The following is a 19,814-nucleotide window of genomic DNA, read 5'->3' as shown; positions in this document are numbered from 1 at the left end:
GATAATCGGATAATTTTTTATTTTTTTCAGCAGACTTAATTTGATGTTAGATTTCGCTTACAGATCAGATTTTCACTTGCTTCAGATTTAATCTAAAATTTAGTATAATTATAAGAGTAAGTCTAAATATAAGAGTATGCATCATCTATATACATTAATTACTATAATATGTGCCATTATATAAGGTATAAAATTCACCATCTGAGTTTTTAAATTAAATTTAAGCAGAATTAAAAATTTAATTAACCTTTAAGAAGTAAAATATGTAGATGTGTATATACGTAATTATTAAGAGTGAATGAACAGACACAATGTGAGTGAACCACGGCTGATAGAAATATGTCAAGAAGTGAACACAACACAATATTTTGTTTGTATTAAATTCCTACAATTTATACAAAATTTTTGTTAAAATGTATAACACATACGTCAAATTGCAGCCAAACTACCAATTTGAAAACATATTAAATTTTCTGAACTAATAGCGACAGCGACTTTATAAAAACAAAGAAACAGAAAAAAAAGAGTTAAGTTACCATCAATCAATAAACTTAATGTATCCAGAATTTTATAATACTGACACAAAATGTTGCTAATGTTGATGATTCATAGATAAAATTGACAATATATGGTGATGCTGCTACCTTTAATTTGCTAGGCTCAATACTTATGGTTTTACAAGAATTTGATTGTGTAGTGAGTAAATAAAAATAATAAAAGTTATTTTTTTATTAGATTATAAACTACAAAAAAATATTTGAATACATTCGAATTTTGAAAAAATTAAGTTTTAATTTTAAAATTTAATAAGTGCATTGAAATATTTTCTAATTAAAAGCCAGTAATTATTTTTGGGCGAAGCTATATACCTACTTAGATAAAATCTGTGATAAAAAAGATGTATGTAATAAAAAAAAAATCATTTCAAGTGAACTGAAGTAAAGGCGAGCAAAGAGCATAAAGAAAAGCAATTCAATTATAAAATTCTATCGAAACTGAGAATAATTATTTAAAGAAATGTCATAATTTTAAAATTATTTTGATAAAATACGCATTATTTATATTTTATTGGAAATACAATTTTAATAGATAAAAAAAAAAAAATTTTAAATGTAAGAATAATTTGGTTTTTTTTATCAGCAAAGAGAATCGCATGAATTATTTTTGTCCAGGTACTTTTATTTTTATTTTTTCTGTTTTTATATTTATATATAATATGTAATGTATATACTTATAACGTAAAAATATATACATATATATGTACATACAACTAACTATATATGCATGATATAAATATAAATAAAATTGATGAATGTTTTGTAGTGTATTGGATTCGATTGTATGTATTTATGAAGGTTTGTGATACAAAGCATTTTTTATGATTACGATAGATTGTACGATAACACCTACACTCTCCATATCATACATGTTAAAATGTTTAATATGAAAAGCATATTAGTAATTTATATTGTTCAATATAAGACATGAAGAGGGCCACAAAACAACAATTGCAATTAAAAATTTATTTTTATCAATAGTTTTTAGATTTCTTAACTATTAATTTTTTTCGTTGTTGCTTGCTACTTATTATTTATTTATTTAATGAGGTTATAAAATATTTAAGATTCATAAATGATATCATTTAGAAGAAAAATTTAGTAATTTTAGTGGAAACAAATATTATTTCCTCTCTTCTCTCTCTATTCTCAATATTTTTTTTTTATCGAAACAAAATAATTAAATGTAAAGGTATTTATTTTTTCTTTTGTTTTCATATTATTTTTAAAATTAGAGTTTCTGTAAGTTTTCATTCTGTAATGGAGGATATATGTATGCACCTTATGTGTGATTACAAATTCGTGTAGGTAATCCATATAAAATTTATTGATATAAATGTAGGTAGGTAAATATATCGAATATATGTTTTTGTTTTTATTATAAATACATATATATTTATATAGATATAAGCACCAATTAGTTTTTATAAAAAGGGTTAATATTTGATATGTTTTACGATAATATATGTAAATCTTTTTATTAAATATTAATTCTAATTTTAAATCATAGACATGTTGAAAATAATTGATTTTTGAAAATAGAATGAATTTACATATGTTTGTATATTTCTATATAATATCGACATAAAAGATAATTGGGTATACACATATTTTAAGAACAATAAAAAAAAAGATATAAAAAACTCGATAAAAAATAATACACTTACATAAATGTATATATTTATATGTAAGTATGTACACAAAACGACTTATAAAATTAATTTCTAAAATTGTGTAGGTAGGCAGTTTTTGTTCCTGTTCTCTCTGTTATCATGTCAGTTCAATGCAAAATGAAAAATTTTCCAAATACAATTATTTGTTTTGTTGCACAATTCGATAAAAATTAAATATGAATGATTTACAAATAAAACAAAAAAATGAAAAATTTTATTGAAATATTCTTATCAAAATTAATATAAATTGATAGGTAGGTAGGCAGGTATTTTTTTTTTTTTAATAAATTTTAATACAAGGCAAAACTTTTATGGGGAGTATTTGAGAACACTATTGAGAAAATATTGATAAGGTCAAGTAAATTTTATTTAATCATATGTCGTAATATTAGCTAATATAAACATAAACTATTTTAATAACCAGTCATACATACATACATAGATACATATAAATATAACGAAATAATTTCTATATAATATGTAAGTATGGGAATGTGTGATTAGTTGAGAATATTTTTGAGTCATCAAAATGAATATATAAACACAAAAAGAAAAAATAAAAAAAAAAATAAAATTTAATATTAATATTAATAGTCTCTAATCTTAATTTAGTTTTTGAATTATTTTTTTGGAAAATAAAAAAAAGTCATTGCACATAAAAAATGATAATAGATAGTAGATTTTTTATATTACAATTTGATAAACTAATACTAAGGCAATTATGGTAGGTTAATGTGAAGTTACTTGTTAATTAACGTAAAATTATAAGCTAACCAACAAAATTCTAAAGTTCAATGATACGTAAAAAATATCTACTTTGTACGATAAGCATTCTTTGCTTATTTTTGTTTTTTGCTTTTTGTTTTTTTTTGTAATTTTTTATTTAATAATTTTTTTACAAAAAAAATAATTCGTTCAAATAATTATTTATAACTTGTTGTAGTTTTAATGTATATTTTATGAATGTTTCGTAAATGTTTCAAAATAATAAAAGAGTTTTTTTTTAATTCCATTTTTTTAGTGTTGTATATTCATTGTAATGGATAATAAAACCACTAACATGTGTAATATGCCAAATCACTTCTTTCAAGTTTGCCGGTTGTGTTTATTGGTCATTGACTGTGATATTGACAAAATCTATATATTTCAATCTCAGCCAGAGCAACATATAGACTTATGGGAAGCAAAAATAAGAACTCAAACGGCAATTAATAATGAAACAGCCAAAGAAACAGGATCGAAAACAAATATTTTTTCGAATTTACAAACAAATAACGATTGCGCAAGCGCTTTTGAAAAGTTTGTTTCAAATAAACGTAATTTTCAATGCCCAATCAAACGAGAATCATCAATTAATTCTGATGAAGAGGAAAATTATTGTGAAGAGGATATAACAATTCCATATTTAATTAAAATTTTTCTAGAAATTGAGGTAAGACATTAAAAAAAGAAATGAATTCTAAAAAATAACAATTTAAAAAAAAAAATTTTAATCAAATTTTCAAGATATCACCAAATGATGGACTCCCCCCCGTTATTTGTAAAAGCTGTTACAATCAATTATTTTCATTTGAAAAATTCCGAAAGACAGCTAAAGAAGCTGAACGAACTCTAAAAGATTTTATAAATTTTACTTCCAAACTTTCTGGGACACCTACAGTAAGTTGAAGCATAATTTTCAGCAATAAAATTTGAATCATTTTAAAGTATACTCAAAAATATAAATAATTTTTTTTTTTATATATTGCAGGAAATTGCAGAAACTTCAACTAATACATTCAATGAATTATTGAGTCATTCTTCGCGGCAGGAAGTTTTAGAAGAAATGGCTGCAACAGCATTAACAGAATTAGGGAATTCCTCAAACAGAATAAGCAAAATTGTAAACAATGCAAATTTATCAGCAAATCCTCATGAAGGAAAAATTGAATCTTCGAATTATTATGTTAGTCCAATAGAACATATGAAACAAATTCAACAAAATTCTTGTGCTTCACAAGTTGTCAATAATAAAATTGTAGCATCTACTGATACATATCCCGTAGAAAGAAATTCTGAGTTGGAAAGTGCAGCAGTATTAATGGATATAAGCCGACAAGCAATACTATCAGCACAAAAACCAATAAATGTCCAATTACAAAGTTCTCCACAAAGAACTCAACAAGAGCAAACTCATCACAACCCAGATCAAATTAATGAAATAAAGGTTAAATTGGAAAAGTATGATTGCAATCATGAGTTACTATTACAAACTCAGTTACTTAATCAAAACAAGTTTAGTGATGACGATGAATTTCTTAATCAGCCAAGAACAGCATTAACTCCCGAAAATTATCCATCTGTTAGCAAAATGGAAGATGATGCTAAAGACCCAGACAACAGCAATTCATCGAATGATAGCTCTGATCCTGGTCGACTACAGATGGATGTAAGTTTTAATGATCGTGGTAGTGAAAATTTTTGCGAACAAGGAACTAACAGTGGCATGCAGGAGTTTTCTGAAGAAACTAATTCTGCAAATTCAAATGATACGCCTGCTGATCCAGCCACAACTCAGTTGTGGAGAGCTCTTACGACAGGTAAAATTACGAATAATAAAAAAAAGGGAATTTCATCACATTTTATAAAATTACCAGATGGCAACAAAACCGGTGAAACGCTACTTAAGAAAATGATGGACTGTGGGCATGTTTTTGGAATCAATATACCAGGTTTCAATATGAACGATGATCTTAATCAACCGCTCCCACTTTTAAAGGTAAAATAAGTGATAAAAATCGGTCGTACATAAATATGAAAAAGTTTATTAAAATTATGTTACTATAAAATTATTTCTTAAAGGATGGAAAATCTAAAAAATCTGGAAGGCGAAAACAGGCTTGTCCCAGTAAAAATGAGTTGTCAGTTACGAAAGAAAAAGATTTAAAAGACGATTCCGAAGCAAAAACAAATTATGATTTTAAAGCCATGAGTATTACATCGGAATTAGTAACAAAAAATAAAGTAAAATATTTATACTGATAAAATATTTGTTCATATTAATATTTTGAATTATTTTAGCAATCTAGAGCTTGTTTGCCGGCTAATGCATGTTCAGCAAAAGATATGACTTGCGCTAACTGCGGAACACTTACTACTACAATTTGGAGAAGAAATATTCGAGGTGAAATGGTTTGTAATGCGTGTGGTTTATATTATAAACTACATGGTGTTGACAGACCCCATTCAATGAGACGAGATACGATTCATACTAGAAGAAGACGTCCAAAGGGAAGCAGTAAAAACTCAAAAATAAGTAATAATAAATATCTTAATTACAATAAGGACGACTAATCTAAAAAAACGAAAAATTACTAACAAACTTTATATAATTATAGAAAATAAAAGCAATGTTGATATTAAATATGATACAAATGAAACGATGATTCAAAATAATTCAAATTTTCAATCATTAAGAAATCATAATTTGTTATTGGCTTTAAGAGGGGTAGCTGGGGATCGTTCATATTCTTTGCCTGTAAGTTTTACTTATATAAATAAATTCATTTAGTTAAATTTTTTATCTATAAAAAAATTAATACATATTTTAATTTTCAGGATGCTTCACTTGTATTTTCAGCGGCAGCTTCACAAAACTTAGAAAAAAAGACAGAATTAAATTCTCTTAACAGTAATATATTTGATGATGAAAAAAATAACAATGCAAATGATTTAAGTATTTTGCCTTTAAATTTAGTAGCAAGCAATTCAAATACAAATGGTACCTCGTCTACTTAGGATTTTATTTTTAGTTTTAACATTAAAATCAATAATTTCCTTATTTACAAACATAAAAACCAGATAATATATTTTCGCACTTTCGCTTATGAAAATCGAAACATAAAAATAAAAGGAATCCATTGGCGCTTTTTATACCTCATCAAATTTTTAAAAAAATTTCGTTTTAATTCAGAACTTTGAATTAGAAAATTAAAAGTAGTTACTTTTTTTTTTTTAAATATCAAACAAAAAATATATATATACCAAATTTGAAAGCGAAAAATAGTTAGATAAGGCGATAAAAATTATAGAATCACCGTCTCACTTAATTTATATTTGTGTATAAAGTACCAATTTACATAAATAAATACAGAATAAATTATGTTAACATAACATTTTATAGTTACAGTAGGAAATGATTGAATACGTTATAACATCAAACATATTAGATATATTCTTAATAAATTTCGAAATGAAGTAATTCAAATTTCGTATAAAAAAGAAACATATATTAGCACGATCTTTTTCATGAACTTTTTATTAAAAAAATTCGGATTTTTTTTTGTTACAAATCAATTACATTTGTCAAGTTTCGAATAAAAGGTAGCATAATACCTAATTAAAAAAAATTGTTGATCAATTAAATAAACAAAATTTCAATCGAAGTCTAAAGGGAATAAATCTATTTTTAAAATCATTTTCTTTGAATAATATTAACTTAGCATGATTTGCATGCAGATTCATATAATAAGATGTGTATGATAAGATATATATTATATAAATATATATTTATAAATTATTATATATTTAAAATGTATAAATATGTATAAATAATAATATATTTGCGGCAAAAAACTTTAAATTTTACTAAATTGTAAAACTGTCGATCGGTTCAGTATTTTTAATCTTAAATTGTTAAAAAAAAATGCAACTTGTTTCATTATCATTTAACAAAATTGTATTCGTTTAAATTTTTTCTAGTTATCCAAATATTCACTGATCAATTGGTTTTATAATATAGTAAAAATTTTTAGTAACGGTATATAATTTATTTAAATATATAAGTACAATATTAATATATATATAAATGTATAAATAGTTAAGGAAGAAAACAAGAAAACTCGAAAACATAGAATTATAAAATATATAAACTTACTAACATATTTTTAAGAAGTTTTGAAAATACTCTTTGCACTTTTTATTATAAGTTAAACAAAAAAAAATTAAACAAAAAAAAAAATATTTGATTCTCTCGCCCTTATCTCTTCTCTTTATAATTTTTTTTGTACATTTTAATATTTTTAATTATTTTTAATTATAATTTTCAATTTTAAAAGAAATCATCTATTGATCTAGATTTTAGTAATTTATTGAAAGTTGTAGAAATAAAACAAAAAAATTGCTAATCAAATTAAAAGGAAAAAACAAAAAGACCCGATAAAGTTCAAAAAGTGTATACTTTGGCGAGGGTACATGAAGCTACATGAATTTTTAAGATTTTTTAGGATTTTCCTACCGTCCAACTAATATGCCTAATAAGATAGACCGTGAAAAGAAAACTAAAAATGATATATAAAAAATATATATGTAATAATAAGAAAATATTAAACTGAAAATGAAATGAATTTAAAAAAAAAAATATCAAAAAAAGTAATAGAATAATATTGATGAAAATCAAAATGAAAAAAAAAAAACCCTTCCAACCCAAAAAACAAAAAGTTACAAGATTATGAACCGCGCTATTCACTTGAGCTAAAAAAAAAAAATAAAAAAAAAATATTAATATAGTAGCAATATTTATTCAAAAAATTAATTTCAATGGGCACACATTATAACTCTCTTTCAAAAAGCTCTAATAATTGCTATCACAAAAAAAAAAAAAAATATTTAAATGTAAGAAAAATCTAAATATTCTAAGAAAAACAAAAAAAAAATATACAATAATTGAATGAAGAAAAAAATAATAATTGTGTCACTGATAAAAATTCTGTTTTTTAAATTCATACTTGAAATTTAATATGTGGATTTTCGATAATTCCAGATGTGCACTAGAAATTCTAACTTAAATTTTAAAAACATGTTTTTTGTTTTTTTGTGCACCATTTCAGATTTTCAATTTCTTACATTCTTTATGTAGTTCTTTTTTCAAACTTAAAATATTTTTATAGCATTAAAAAAAATTCCTTTAAAAATGCTTTAGAACCTTAATTGTAAACTGATTTTCGAACATGCTACATTTGAAGATTTTTTAATAAGTTAGAACTGAATTTTCGAAAATATCATATTTTATATTAAAATCTAAACTAATTTTAATAAAACGTTTTTCATAAACAGATTCCTTTTTTTCCAATAATTTTTTCTTAAATTTTATTCATTAACCATGACATTTATATTATTGTAATTCGCAATTAGCTCAAAAATTAAAGAAAGCGAAATTTTTTTACAATATTTTCAATTTTTAATAAATTTTTTTTTTCATTTTCTCATTTTTAATCTCGAAAAAAATAATAAAAAAAAAAACGTTTACTCTACTTGTAAATTTTTTTTTATTTATAAAATTAAAAATAATATAAAATAAAAACATATTTAGGTTAGCTCACCGTATTTATTACTAAAAAAAAAAAAAACAAAAAAATTAAATTAAAAAAAAGCAAATTAATATTATATAAAATGAAAAAAAAAAAATATTTTTATACGTTATGTGTTAATATTAAAACTCAAAAGCTACAAAAATGAAAAAAATAAAAATTTTTTTGCCAAAATCAATTAGGTTTTCAAATTTATAAAATAGGGCATTTTCTTTCAAAGAGAATTTCTTATTTGTATAACAAGAAAAATATTAATAATGAAAATGAAAAATAATTGTAAATTTCTATTTGTAAAAACATGAAGATATTAAATTAAAAGAAAAAATTAATATATCGCTTTAAAATATCATATTTAAAAAAAAAGAAAAAAACAAAACCCTGTATTTATCGCTTTACAAGTGATATTATTAATATTGTAAAAAATAATAAAAAAAAAAAATAATTGTGATGGGCAGCAGTAGTTTTAATAGTTTATATGTGTATTTATTATTATTATTATTATTATATTTTTGTGTTCTTATTAACTTTTTCACTCAAAACTCATATAACACTTTTTCAGTATTAATTATTTATTTTTGATTTTTTTTTTTCTAAAAAAAAAACTCAACTAAATGTTTATTTTAATTTTAAATTTTTTTAATTATTTTGTTCTGAAAATTTTAAATATAAAACATATGTCTCAATTCTTGTGCCTTTTATACATTTAAAAATATAAAAAAAAAAATATAAAAATTATAATAAATGTAAAAAAAAAGAGAAAATTAAGAATTATAATAAAAATATTAATTGAACAGTTTAATGTGCACGCCGCAAATTTTGTACATTGTAAATTTTAAATATTGAAAACAAAGAAAAAAAAAATGAAATGAAATAAAAATTAATAAAATGGAATATTTTTTTAGAACTCAATTTCTATGTCCTTATTATATATTTAATTGAATATCAAAAATTCATTTAAATTATTTCTATTCATACAATTTTTTTTTTTAATTTTATTCGTTTTTCTTATTTTTTATATTGTTTTATCACAATACTATCAAATATAATGTAAAAGTTATTATTAAAATTCAAAAAACTCCGTTTTTAAAATGTTCAGTGAGCTTCAAAAATTATTTTATTTCAATAAAATTTAATTATATTCTATATTTTGTAAAATATATAAAATAGGACATAGAAAGAAAAAAACTCATTGTTTAATGACAAAAATACTATAAAAATGTTCAAACTAAAAAAAAAAATATTTAAAAAATTTTCATGAAAAATCTTAAACTTTGAAAATCTAGTTAGTATCTTTTAAAATATTTAAAATAGCTTTAAAAAAAATGTTTAAAACAGAAAAAAATTAAACCCCAAACATTTTAATCAAATGTAATTATAAATTTTATTTTTTGTCCAGTTTGCTTAATTTTTTTGTTTTCAATTCTTTTTTAAAAAACCAAATTTTCCACCAATATTCTGTTAGTAGCATCACTTGAGGTGATTGAGGTGGGTAGAATTTCAAATTTCCAAATTGATTTTCTTCAGAAAAACTTAAAAATTTTTCAATAATTGCCATAATTGGTCAAGTGAAGTTACTGGCAGAATATTGTTGATTATATATCCATAAATTAAAAATATGTCAATTAGTATCTATATAATACTTATCATTATTTCTATTTATTAAATTGATTTTGAAAATATAAAAACCATTATACAAACTGAGATAAAAAGAATTTTATGTCATTCTTACTTTTTAATTTAATTTTTAATCATTTTAACAATATACATATATTTATTATACTCAAAATAAGTCATATTGGCCTATTTATTTTATTATAAATTTCAAGTTATTTTAAAGAAAAAATAAAAAAAAATACGATATAATTTTACTACTATTAAAGTAAAAGAAAAATAAATTGAAAAATTATCATATTTTGTAAGCATTTATCTGAATTGTGCGAAAACGTGCACTAAAGATTTATACTATGAGAAGAATGAAATTTTATAATTTTCGAAAAATACTAAAACCAAATTTTAATTAAACTTTAAACATATTAAAAAATAAGTAATATTTTAATAATAAAAAGTTAATTTTTATTTATAAATGTAAATAAGAATTAAAGTTTTACTGTATACTGATTTTGAAATTTTGTTCAAACTTAATTTCAATTTCTTTCAGTGTATTGATCAAGAATTATAAAATTTATTTTCTCTCAGTGTATACATTTTGAATATATTTTAAATGTCATTGACTAATATTTTTTTTCTATTTCGGTAAATTGTAAATTAAAGAATAAGCCTATAGAACTGGCATAAAATATCTTTTGTTATTAGTTTTGAATTAAATAATTTTCAATAATTGCATTTAAGTAATGAGCATTATATTATAAAAATCTAAAAAATTGAGCTTTGATAAAATAAATTTCTAATTATTGTAATTTAATTGTAAATGAAAAAAAAAAAAAAAATAGATTTCTGTTTTGACTTTTTTAAGATAGAAAGGTCTCCTGAAATTTGGAACAAAATAAATAAAACTGTTTGAAAATTTCTTTAAGTTTATTTTCAAATTTTAAAAATAAACTTAAAGAAATTTGTTTCAAAATTTCAAATAACAAAATCTTCTTATAATTTTAAATTCTGTAAACTGTTCATGTAATTTTTTTTTTTTATTATTTATTAGGTTTTTATCTTTTTGATTCTTTGCTGTAATCATTCTAATAATTCTCTTGCATTTAGACAAATGTAAGGAATTCATTTATTTAAAAATTATTTTTTTTTTCTTTAAATCTTGGGCTTGCTTTAAAATTGAATTTTGAATAAAAACGCAAAAAATATTTATATAAAATAAAAAGAAAAACTACAAATCTGAAATTAAACTTAATTTTTTTTTTAATATTAAAATCATAAGAAAACAAGAGCAAATTAAATTATAAACGTGAAAACACACAATATATATATTTTATATAAAAAAAAAAGAAAAAACAGTACCTGCATAATTACTTAAATTTTTAATTTGATTTTTTTTTTTATTTTTAAAATATTTGCTGAACCCATATAATATATACTTATATATAAAAATGTAACTATATTTCATAACAAATAATTAATATTAAAAAAAAAAAAAAAAAAACAAAATTATTAATTAAAATAATTAATAAATTTTGTTTTAGGATTTCTTATTTTTAATATTACAATAGTTATTTATACGGATTATATTGTAAAAAAAAAAAAAAATTATAAATTAATAATAATTAATATTTGATAATTTTAATCATTTTAAATTCAAACTTGTGTAATTAATATTTTTTTTTTATTTAAATTAAATTAGGACATCTTTACACTGAAGCTGAAAAAAAAAATTTAAAAATATATATATTTGCAAAATATGTACATAATATATAAAATGCCTGTATATATTTATAAAAAAATAAATTAAAAAAAAAAAAACATTATTCTTGAATAGAATTTCCTTTGATACTCATAAAAAATTGAAATTTTTTTTTTTTTTTATTAAAAAACTGCAGTTTGATGTATAGGTAGATAAAAACAAAAAATTATAAAATATTTTAAAAAAAAAATAAACTATTATGCCTTTTAAAGTGATAATTTGAACCGAATGTAATAAAGTATTGAATATAAAAAATAATTAAAAAAAAGAAAAAAACAAAAAGAAAATATTTTATCAGTAATTTTATACTGCAGAACATGACGTATTTATTGAAAATTAAAATTAAAAAAAAAGAAATGAAAATCATAAAACATAAACTACAAAAAAATTAATAAATTAATAAATATAAATAATTAAATAAAATATGTATACACACTATTGTATTATGTAAAAAGAAGAAAAAAAAAAAAAACAACTTTGTTTCAAAAAGTTATTTTTTGCTTTATAAGAAGGTAGTCAACAATATGTACGTAAAAATATTATTATAATTAATATATATACCTACATATATATATATATATAATCAAGCAATTCAAAAAAAACATTTTTTAATTGAAAAATATTTTAATATTTTTAAGCAATTAAAAAAAAAAAAAACAGAAAAAAATTTATGAAATATTTTTTGTGGTTAAAAAAATCATTTTTGTGGTTAACATTGTGGTCCTGTCATTATTGTTTTTATCATTCATTCTTTTGTGTTGTATTTTTTTGTGTAAGTATAGAAAAAAATTTGACTATGATACAGTTGCTTCTCGTTCACTAATTTTTTCTTTAGTATTTGGTAGTTTTTGATTGTGATCTACTAAAATGCAAATCTAACATCAATTTAAATGATTCAGTTAATTGTAATTGTTATTGCTGAATAAATTAAATTGACGTTACATTTATATTTTGATAGATGAATCAATAATGGCCATTAAAATTTTAATTAAAAGATCGTCAAAAAAAAATTTTAATTTCAAAACAAAATTAGAAAGATAATGAAAAATAAGAAAAAAAAACATAATATGAACATTAAAAATCATCACCTATAATTTTAAAATTTTCTTGTTATCTTTTAATATTTCACACTATTTTAAATTATCCCTAATACGTTCCCATTGGATCAATAATTTTTTTACTTTTTTTTTTTGATCAATTAATCAAAAAATTTGCAAAAATTTCTAAAAAGTTAAAAAATAAAAGTGGTTGATGCAATAGGGACCTAGTGTTTAAAATTGCAATAAAACTTCAAATTATGCTTAACAATTCAGCAATAAAAAATTTTGTAAGCTGAATTGTGTTTCAATACCGTATTAATGCTATTTTCATTTTAAGTAAGATCTACTACATTTTATAAAAAATCCACAAAAAATATTACATACATAACTACATACATATATATATATGTATTTTTCTTTTTAACTCAAATCAGAATTAGTTTCTTTATTTGGATTGCTATAAAAACACAAAAAAATAAAAATGTACTTAAAAATATATATAGATATATGTATTAAATATTAAAGTATATTAATATTTCTTTTTTAAACTCATTTAAACTAAAAACAAAAAAAAAAAAAATTCACCACACTTAAATTCAGCTTTAGTTGACAATAAAGAAAAATATATGAGAACTAAAAAAAAAAAAAATAAAATTAGTGTAAAAATTAGCTTTAAAAAGTTGTTGTCTACCCCACTCGTTCTCTCTCTCTCTCTCTGTCTTTCTGTATTTCCTTCTCATCTCTTTCTTTCAATCTATTTTTTTTTTATACTTTTTACTTTTTTTATTAAGTTCTCACAAATTTTTTTAATTGAAACGTTAACCAGTATATTATTATAAGCTTATAAATTTAAGTTTACAAAACGTGAAAAAAGAAATGTATATATATATATTGTATATATATATATGTTTATATATAATTATATTAAAGTATTATGAAATTTGCTTAACACTCTTGTTCCCCCAGAAATATTGTAAAATTAAAATCAAAAACTTAACATAAAAAAAAAACAAAAAAAAAAAAACTAAGAAAAAAAATATGAAAAAAAAAAATACTGAAACAAGAAAATTAAAATATATTGCTTCATATTATTTATTAATCCAAAATTTAAATTATGTATTACACTGTCTCTTAAAAAGTATTTATTTAAAATAAAAATTATTTTACATATAAAAAAAAAAAAAACACTGAAAAAAGTTTTTCATTTTTTTTTATTTTCCTTTTTTTTAATAAAAAATTAACATTATATAAGAAATATTGTAATTTGCATACAATTCAGGCTTATGACTTGTTTAATGTGTGTTTATACTGGAATTTTGTAATATCAAGGATTCGACTTTAAAGTATTCTACCATTTAATCTCCTCTCAAAAAAAAAAAAAAGCAATTACTCAATTTAAAATTTTAAAAACTTTAAGGAACTAAGATATTGGAGAAATTTTTCCGTAACATCCCTATCTCTACCAAATTATTGTTCGCAAAGCTCGATTGTTCTAGCTTTGCGAACAATAATTGAATTTATTTCAATAAAACAATATTGAATCTATTTCAAATAAAAATGAAATATTGCTCGGTTCGGGTTCAAAGCAACTTAAAATTTGATTAGCTGGTTATTTACTTTATAGTAAGTTTATTTCCCTATTCAAGAACATGAATTTTAACTGCAACTATTGACATTATAATTGCTTCGAAAATCAAAGAATTTTACAATTGCAAATGCACTTGGGTTACTTTCAAAATAAACCATCCAATTGATAAAATTTCTTGGAATTATTGAATATCTGAGCATATCTAATATTACGTGCATTTTAATAAATAGAAAATCATTTTATAATTTACATGCATAATATATATACACATATTTTCAACAGTCTTTATTTTATTTATAAATTTTATAACTAACAATTTTCTAAAATTCAACCATATTTCCTCATTTTATATACAAATATTTTATGTTTTTTTTTTGCTTTTTTCATTTTCAAATTAATATATAAACTTTTTTTCTTAATTTTTTTTTTACATCATAATAATTCACTAAATTAAAAACTTATTTTTTGAAATTTTAATTATATCATTTATCAGTAGAATGTTCATCATAATTACTTAAGTTACTGTCGCTTTGAGCATTTTTCCTTGTAAGATAACTTTTATGTATTGGCGATCCCAAATAATCACTACGAGATTCATACACTGGTGTATAATATATTGATGGGCGACTGCATATTGAACTTTTTGAGGAAATATTTTGTAAATTTTCTTCGTCATCAATTAAACTACTTTCACCTTCTTGACTTCCAGCATTCATACATGATTTCATATACACCTCAAAATCTAAAATTTTTAAAAATATTTTAGGCATATATAGTAAATAATTAAGAGCATATAATATAATAAATATTATGTAATTAAAGATATATTTAACAAGAGTTTTTTTTACGTGGACACTCGATAGAATTTATATCTAAGAAAATAAAAGTAAAAAAGTTGATTCATAATTCAATTTGTGATCACATCAACGACCAAATATAATCATATCAAATATAAAATGTTATTAAATATATGTGGGAACTAATTTTAAATTGTTCTAATTACGTTATTAAGTATATAAAATTTTAACAAAGTAAAAGTCAGAATGAAAATTAGGTACTACACTTAAAGTTAAAATTTAAGATTTAAGTTAAACAAAATTAAAATAGATTTTAAAATTGATTAATTAAAAATTTTTAAATTTATTAAAAATTGAAATTAAAATTATGGAACTAAATTTTTCATTTTATTGGACAAAAATTAAATTAAAACGAAAATAGTAAATGAAAGTGCTTAAAATTATAAAAACAAGCGTAAAAAAAATAATTAACTCAAGTATTATGAAATAAATTAATTAAATGAAATAAAACAATTATTTAAGTCCCACATATATCTACGAACACAAAATTTAAATTTTAAAAATTGATTGGTAACTTACCAACATCTAAATACTCATCACATCTTCCCCTACAATTTTCAAAATAAAATGTTGGTAGATTTTCTAGAACTTTATTTAGTGTTTGTTGCTGATATCTATAACTTTCTCGCAAACGCAATATATGATGAGAACTGAATTTCCGTATTTTATTTCTTTGAAATATATAGTTTTCCTGAACCCAATTCAATTGACCAGTGGTATATTCTCTAACTCTTTTAATCTAAAAATTTAGGATAATTATAAAAGATATTCCATTGCTACAAATGCACATAGCACAAACCTGATCATAATATTGCCCTCTTATAAATACCAAATGGTGTTGTCCTATATTTTTTATTTCCTTGATATTTTTTGTTTGTGTATTATATTGGCTGTGTATCCACTCAACTTGTTGATTACAATTTTCTCTAATTTTACACACCTATTTATTAATTAAAGATATTTAAATGTTCTATTTTTTTAATTAATTAAAATATATGTACTTGTTGTTTATAATTTTCCTTTAATTTTTCCAACTGTTGACTTTTATAATGTTCTATATTGTCTAAAAGGGAATAAACCTGTTTCCCTTTGGGTAACTCTGGATCTGAATCCTCAGCTTTTTTAGGATAACAATACCTTGAAAGATATCAAATAAAATATCAAATAAACTGATAAAATATTTTTGTATTTTATAGTATACTTATAAACTATTTTCTTAATAGCATGAGCTAGGATAGTTATAAAAAGGAAACCGAAAGCCGATACGAATCCAGTAATAATACTCCAGATTTTGACTTCATAAAACCATATTGGATTGATAAATAATCTGAAATTTTTTTTAAAAAGAAACTCTTATTATCCTCATATATATATCACCCAGCAATTAGTTAAATATTAATAAAATACCTTATGTAAGCTGAAGAGTTTCCCATTATATTCTCAGCAAAACATGTATAAAGGCCGCTATCATTTCTATATATATTACTAATGCTAAGTTTTCCTGGTTCTATTAATTTGATGTGTGTATTTCCAATTTGCAATTTATTGTAAATGTTATATTCATCAAACTGTAGAATTTCATTTGTAGGAGTACGCCAACTTATTTTAGGTTCTGGACTACCAAAAAATTGACACTCAAAAGAAGTATTTGAATCTAAGAAATGCATTGTACTCTCTGAATATCGCAAAACCACTGGTTTAATGCATGACATATTTTTTAGTACGGCCAACATATTTCCTGATTGATTTCTTGATTCTGAAAATGTTTCTCCTTCATTACAGGTAGACATTTTTATTTGCCACATTGTTTTGCTCTCATGTTCTTTGGAACCCTCAATAGACAAATTTAATTGATTTGTCCAATTCAGTATCCAGTACATATGGCAATCACAAACAAAATTATTATTTATCATGTTAAATTCCTTCATATTTTGTAAATCCATTAAAGTATTTGGAAGGTATTTTATTTTATTGTTGCTAATATCAATTTTTTCTATGAATTTAAGATTTCCAATTTGTGATGGGATGTGTTCTAAAGCGTTATGTGAAATATTCAACTGTAAAAGATTTTCACAATTCTTATATAAGGTGTCGGGCATCGTGATAAGATTTCTATTATTAGTGATTTTTAATATTTTTAGGTTTTTCAATACAGATGTATTAATTTCATTATGTTTCTCAGATATAAAATTGCCGATATAGTTCAAGTTTGTATTCTCAATAAACAAAGATTGCATATTATATTGATGCCGGAACAATCCATTTGGAATAATTATAACATTATTTTCACTTATATCTAGCTTTTCTAATAGTTTCAAGTTAGTAAATAATTCTGAAGGTATTAAAGAAATTTTGTTGCCACGCAAATTTAGTGATTTTAAATTATATAAATTATCAAAGGAATTCTCTTCAATCACATATATTTCATTGTAAGAAATATCTAATTTTTGTAAATGTTCAAATTTATTAAAAGAATTTATTTCCACTTTTTCAATCTTATTATTATTTAAAATTAGAGTTTGTAAACTTATATGTGCTAGTATATTATCATTATTATTATTAAATGTTTTTATAAAATTAGATGATAAATTTAAACATTTAAGATCTCTCAGTTCGTATAAAAGTTTATAAGGAACATTATATATTTTATTCCCTGCAATATTCAGTTCTTCCAAGACTTTAAAATTCATAAACATATTGATATCTGATATGTTATATATATCATTATTAGAAATGTGTAAAACCTTTAGATTTCTTGATAGCTTATGCGTTAATGTTTCATTATTTATATTGAATGTTTGTATGTTGTTATTATCTAAATATAATTCTTGCAAATTATTTAAATCATATAAATTTATGTTCTTAATCAGATTTTGATTTAGTTTCAATGTTTTAAGCATATGATTATCTTTGAAAATTTCAAAATCAATATTTTCGATGATATTACCGCTGAAATCTAAAACTTCAATATGATGTAAAGCCGTCCCATGTTTTTTGAGTAGTCTTCCTAAAATTACGTCATTGACTTCGCTTTTTATCCAGCTCAATTGTTCTATATTATCAATGAGGCTACTTTCTAACCGAACATATGATACTTTTTCACAAAATAATTCAAAGTATTGGGCGTCATTGTTCAGATCTTTTGGCGATCTTTTTACTATGTTCACTTTACAATTTTCATTTAATTGACTTCCTATTGCTGCGATAAAAATGTGAAGTAATACGAATACTACTTTTTCCATTTGATTTTTCATTATTATCTGTATTTTTGCTAGTAAAAACAATAAACAGATATCTACCAATAGAAAAATGAAACAAATTAAAACCATATATCATTAGCTAAATGTTATTGTTACGATTAGATTAGGCTACAGATATAATTTTTATGTTAATAGACAGGTAATATAATTAATAATGTGTGCTAATTATTTGTGATTGTTCCTTCACATCAAGTAATTTATCAAACTTCTCGACATTTACTTTAAGATAATTTGATAAGTATAGGTCTTGGAAGACTCGCTGTGTAGATATAATGAAAAAAAATTGCACTTAATAGTAATTAAAATTCTAAAACGAGGCTATTTATTTTAAAACCTTTTTTTTAACTTATGAACTAAAACAATTAAAAAGAAATATGGCTCTATGTTAGTAAAGTTAATATATATGTGCAAACCTCTAACTACTACAAATAATCCATAACTACGTTCATCAATTATTTGAATTGATTTTTTTTTGTAGTTTCTCTTTTCACGAAAAATTTTTAAGAATCGAATTTATGTATATAGTTAGGTACCAAATTTTATGCAAAATATTTAATGTAGACAACATTGAAAAAGTTAATTTTGTACAATTTATGCATAAAAAATTTTATAAACTGGTATTTTTTTAATCTATATTTAGGTAAGGTACGTAGGTGCATATTTTGTCTTAATTACATAAATATTCTTGTTTTTGAAAAAAAAAACCTTTGTTGAAAAATTAATTATTAAGATACCTATGTACGTCATACAAATTTTATTTTCTTTAATTAAACATTTTATTACAAGAGTTTTTTTTAAATTTAAAATTTTGCAAAATAATTTTCTAATTCGAATTTTCAATGAAAATTAAGGCCATTGTGCAAAGTAGCAAAAACAGTTAAAAAAATTTTTTCACAATAAACAAATAGAACCTTGAAAAATAATTTGCCTACTTTTTTACATTTACTCACCTGTTATTTGTTATTTACAGCGAAGGATTTTGTTAATCATAAGTTTTTGTAACCAAATTTTTATCATTTGTTCTGAAATTGTTACTAATTTGCCATATTATTAAAAATTACGATGAAAAATTGAGATTTCTTGGCTTCGTTGCTGCAGGAGTACTTTTAGTTTCAATTTGTCAAA

General features: G+C 21.6%; 2 protein-coding genes across 4 annotated transcripts; one reads left to right on the top strand and one right to left on the bottom strand.

The window, feature by feature from the left end:
- Window positions 1-693: 693 nt before the first annotated feature.
- Window positions 694-6,432, top strand: LOC129605536 (uncharacterized). 2 transcript variants are annotated; one of them, XM_055515368.1, is made up of 9 exons: window positions 694-1,172; window positions 3,252-3,662; window positions 3,737-3,889; window positions 3,981-4,809; window positions 4,867-4,988; window positions 5,072-5,233; window positions 5,291-5,525; window positions 5,608-5,747; window positions 5,828-6,432. In XM_055515368.1, the coding sequence occupies exons 2-9, from the start codon at window positions 3,270-3,272 to the stop codon at window positions 6,005-6,007; spliced, it is 2,214 nt and encodes a 737-aa protein (XP_055371343.1). In that variant the 5' UTR covers window positions 694-1,172; window positions 3,252-3,269; the 3' UTR covers window positions 6,008-6,432. The 2 variants fall into 2 exon arrangements, with proteins under 2 accessions (XP_055371343.1, XP_055371334.1); XM_055515359.1 differs by lacking the exon at window positions 694-1,172 and adding an exon at window positions 2,869-2,954.
- Window positions 6,433-14,821: 8,389 nt separating this feature from the next.
- Window positions 14,822-19,814, bottom strand: LOC129605344 (leucine-rich repeat neuronal protein 3). 2 transcript variants are annotated; one of them, XM_055515042.1, is made up of 7 exons: window positions 19,640-19,814; window positions 16,837-18,724; window positions 16,631-16,756; window positions 16,431-16,566; window positions 16,229-16,369; window positions 15,949-16,168; window positions 14,822-15,314 (listed from the first exon to the last, which is right to left on the bottom strand). In XM_055515042.1, exons 2-7 carry the CDS (start codon window positions 18,681-18,683, stop codon window positions 15,055-15,057), a joined length of 2,730 nt encoding a protein of 909 aa, XP_055371017.1. In that variant the 5' UTR covers window positions 18,684-18,724; window positions 19,640-19,814; the 3' UTR covers window positions 14,822-15,054. The 2 variants fall into 2 exon arrangements, with proteins under 2 accessions (XP_055371017.1, XP_055371026.1); XM_055515051.1 differs by having other exon boundaries at window positions 15,173-15,444.

The sequence above is a fragment of the Condylostylus longicornis genome, unplaced genomic scaffold, assembly GCF_029603195.1.
Source record: "Condylostylus longicornis isolate FDR11 unplaced genomic scaffold, ASM2960319v2 ptg000002l, whole genome shotgun sequence".
Classification (NCBI taxonomy): domain Eukaryota; kingdom Metazoa; phylum Arthropoda; class Insecta; order Diptera; family Dolichopodidae; genus Condylostylus; species Condylostylus longicornis.
This window is presented reverse-complemented; position numbering and strand designations above follow the sequence as displayed.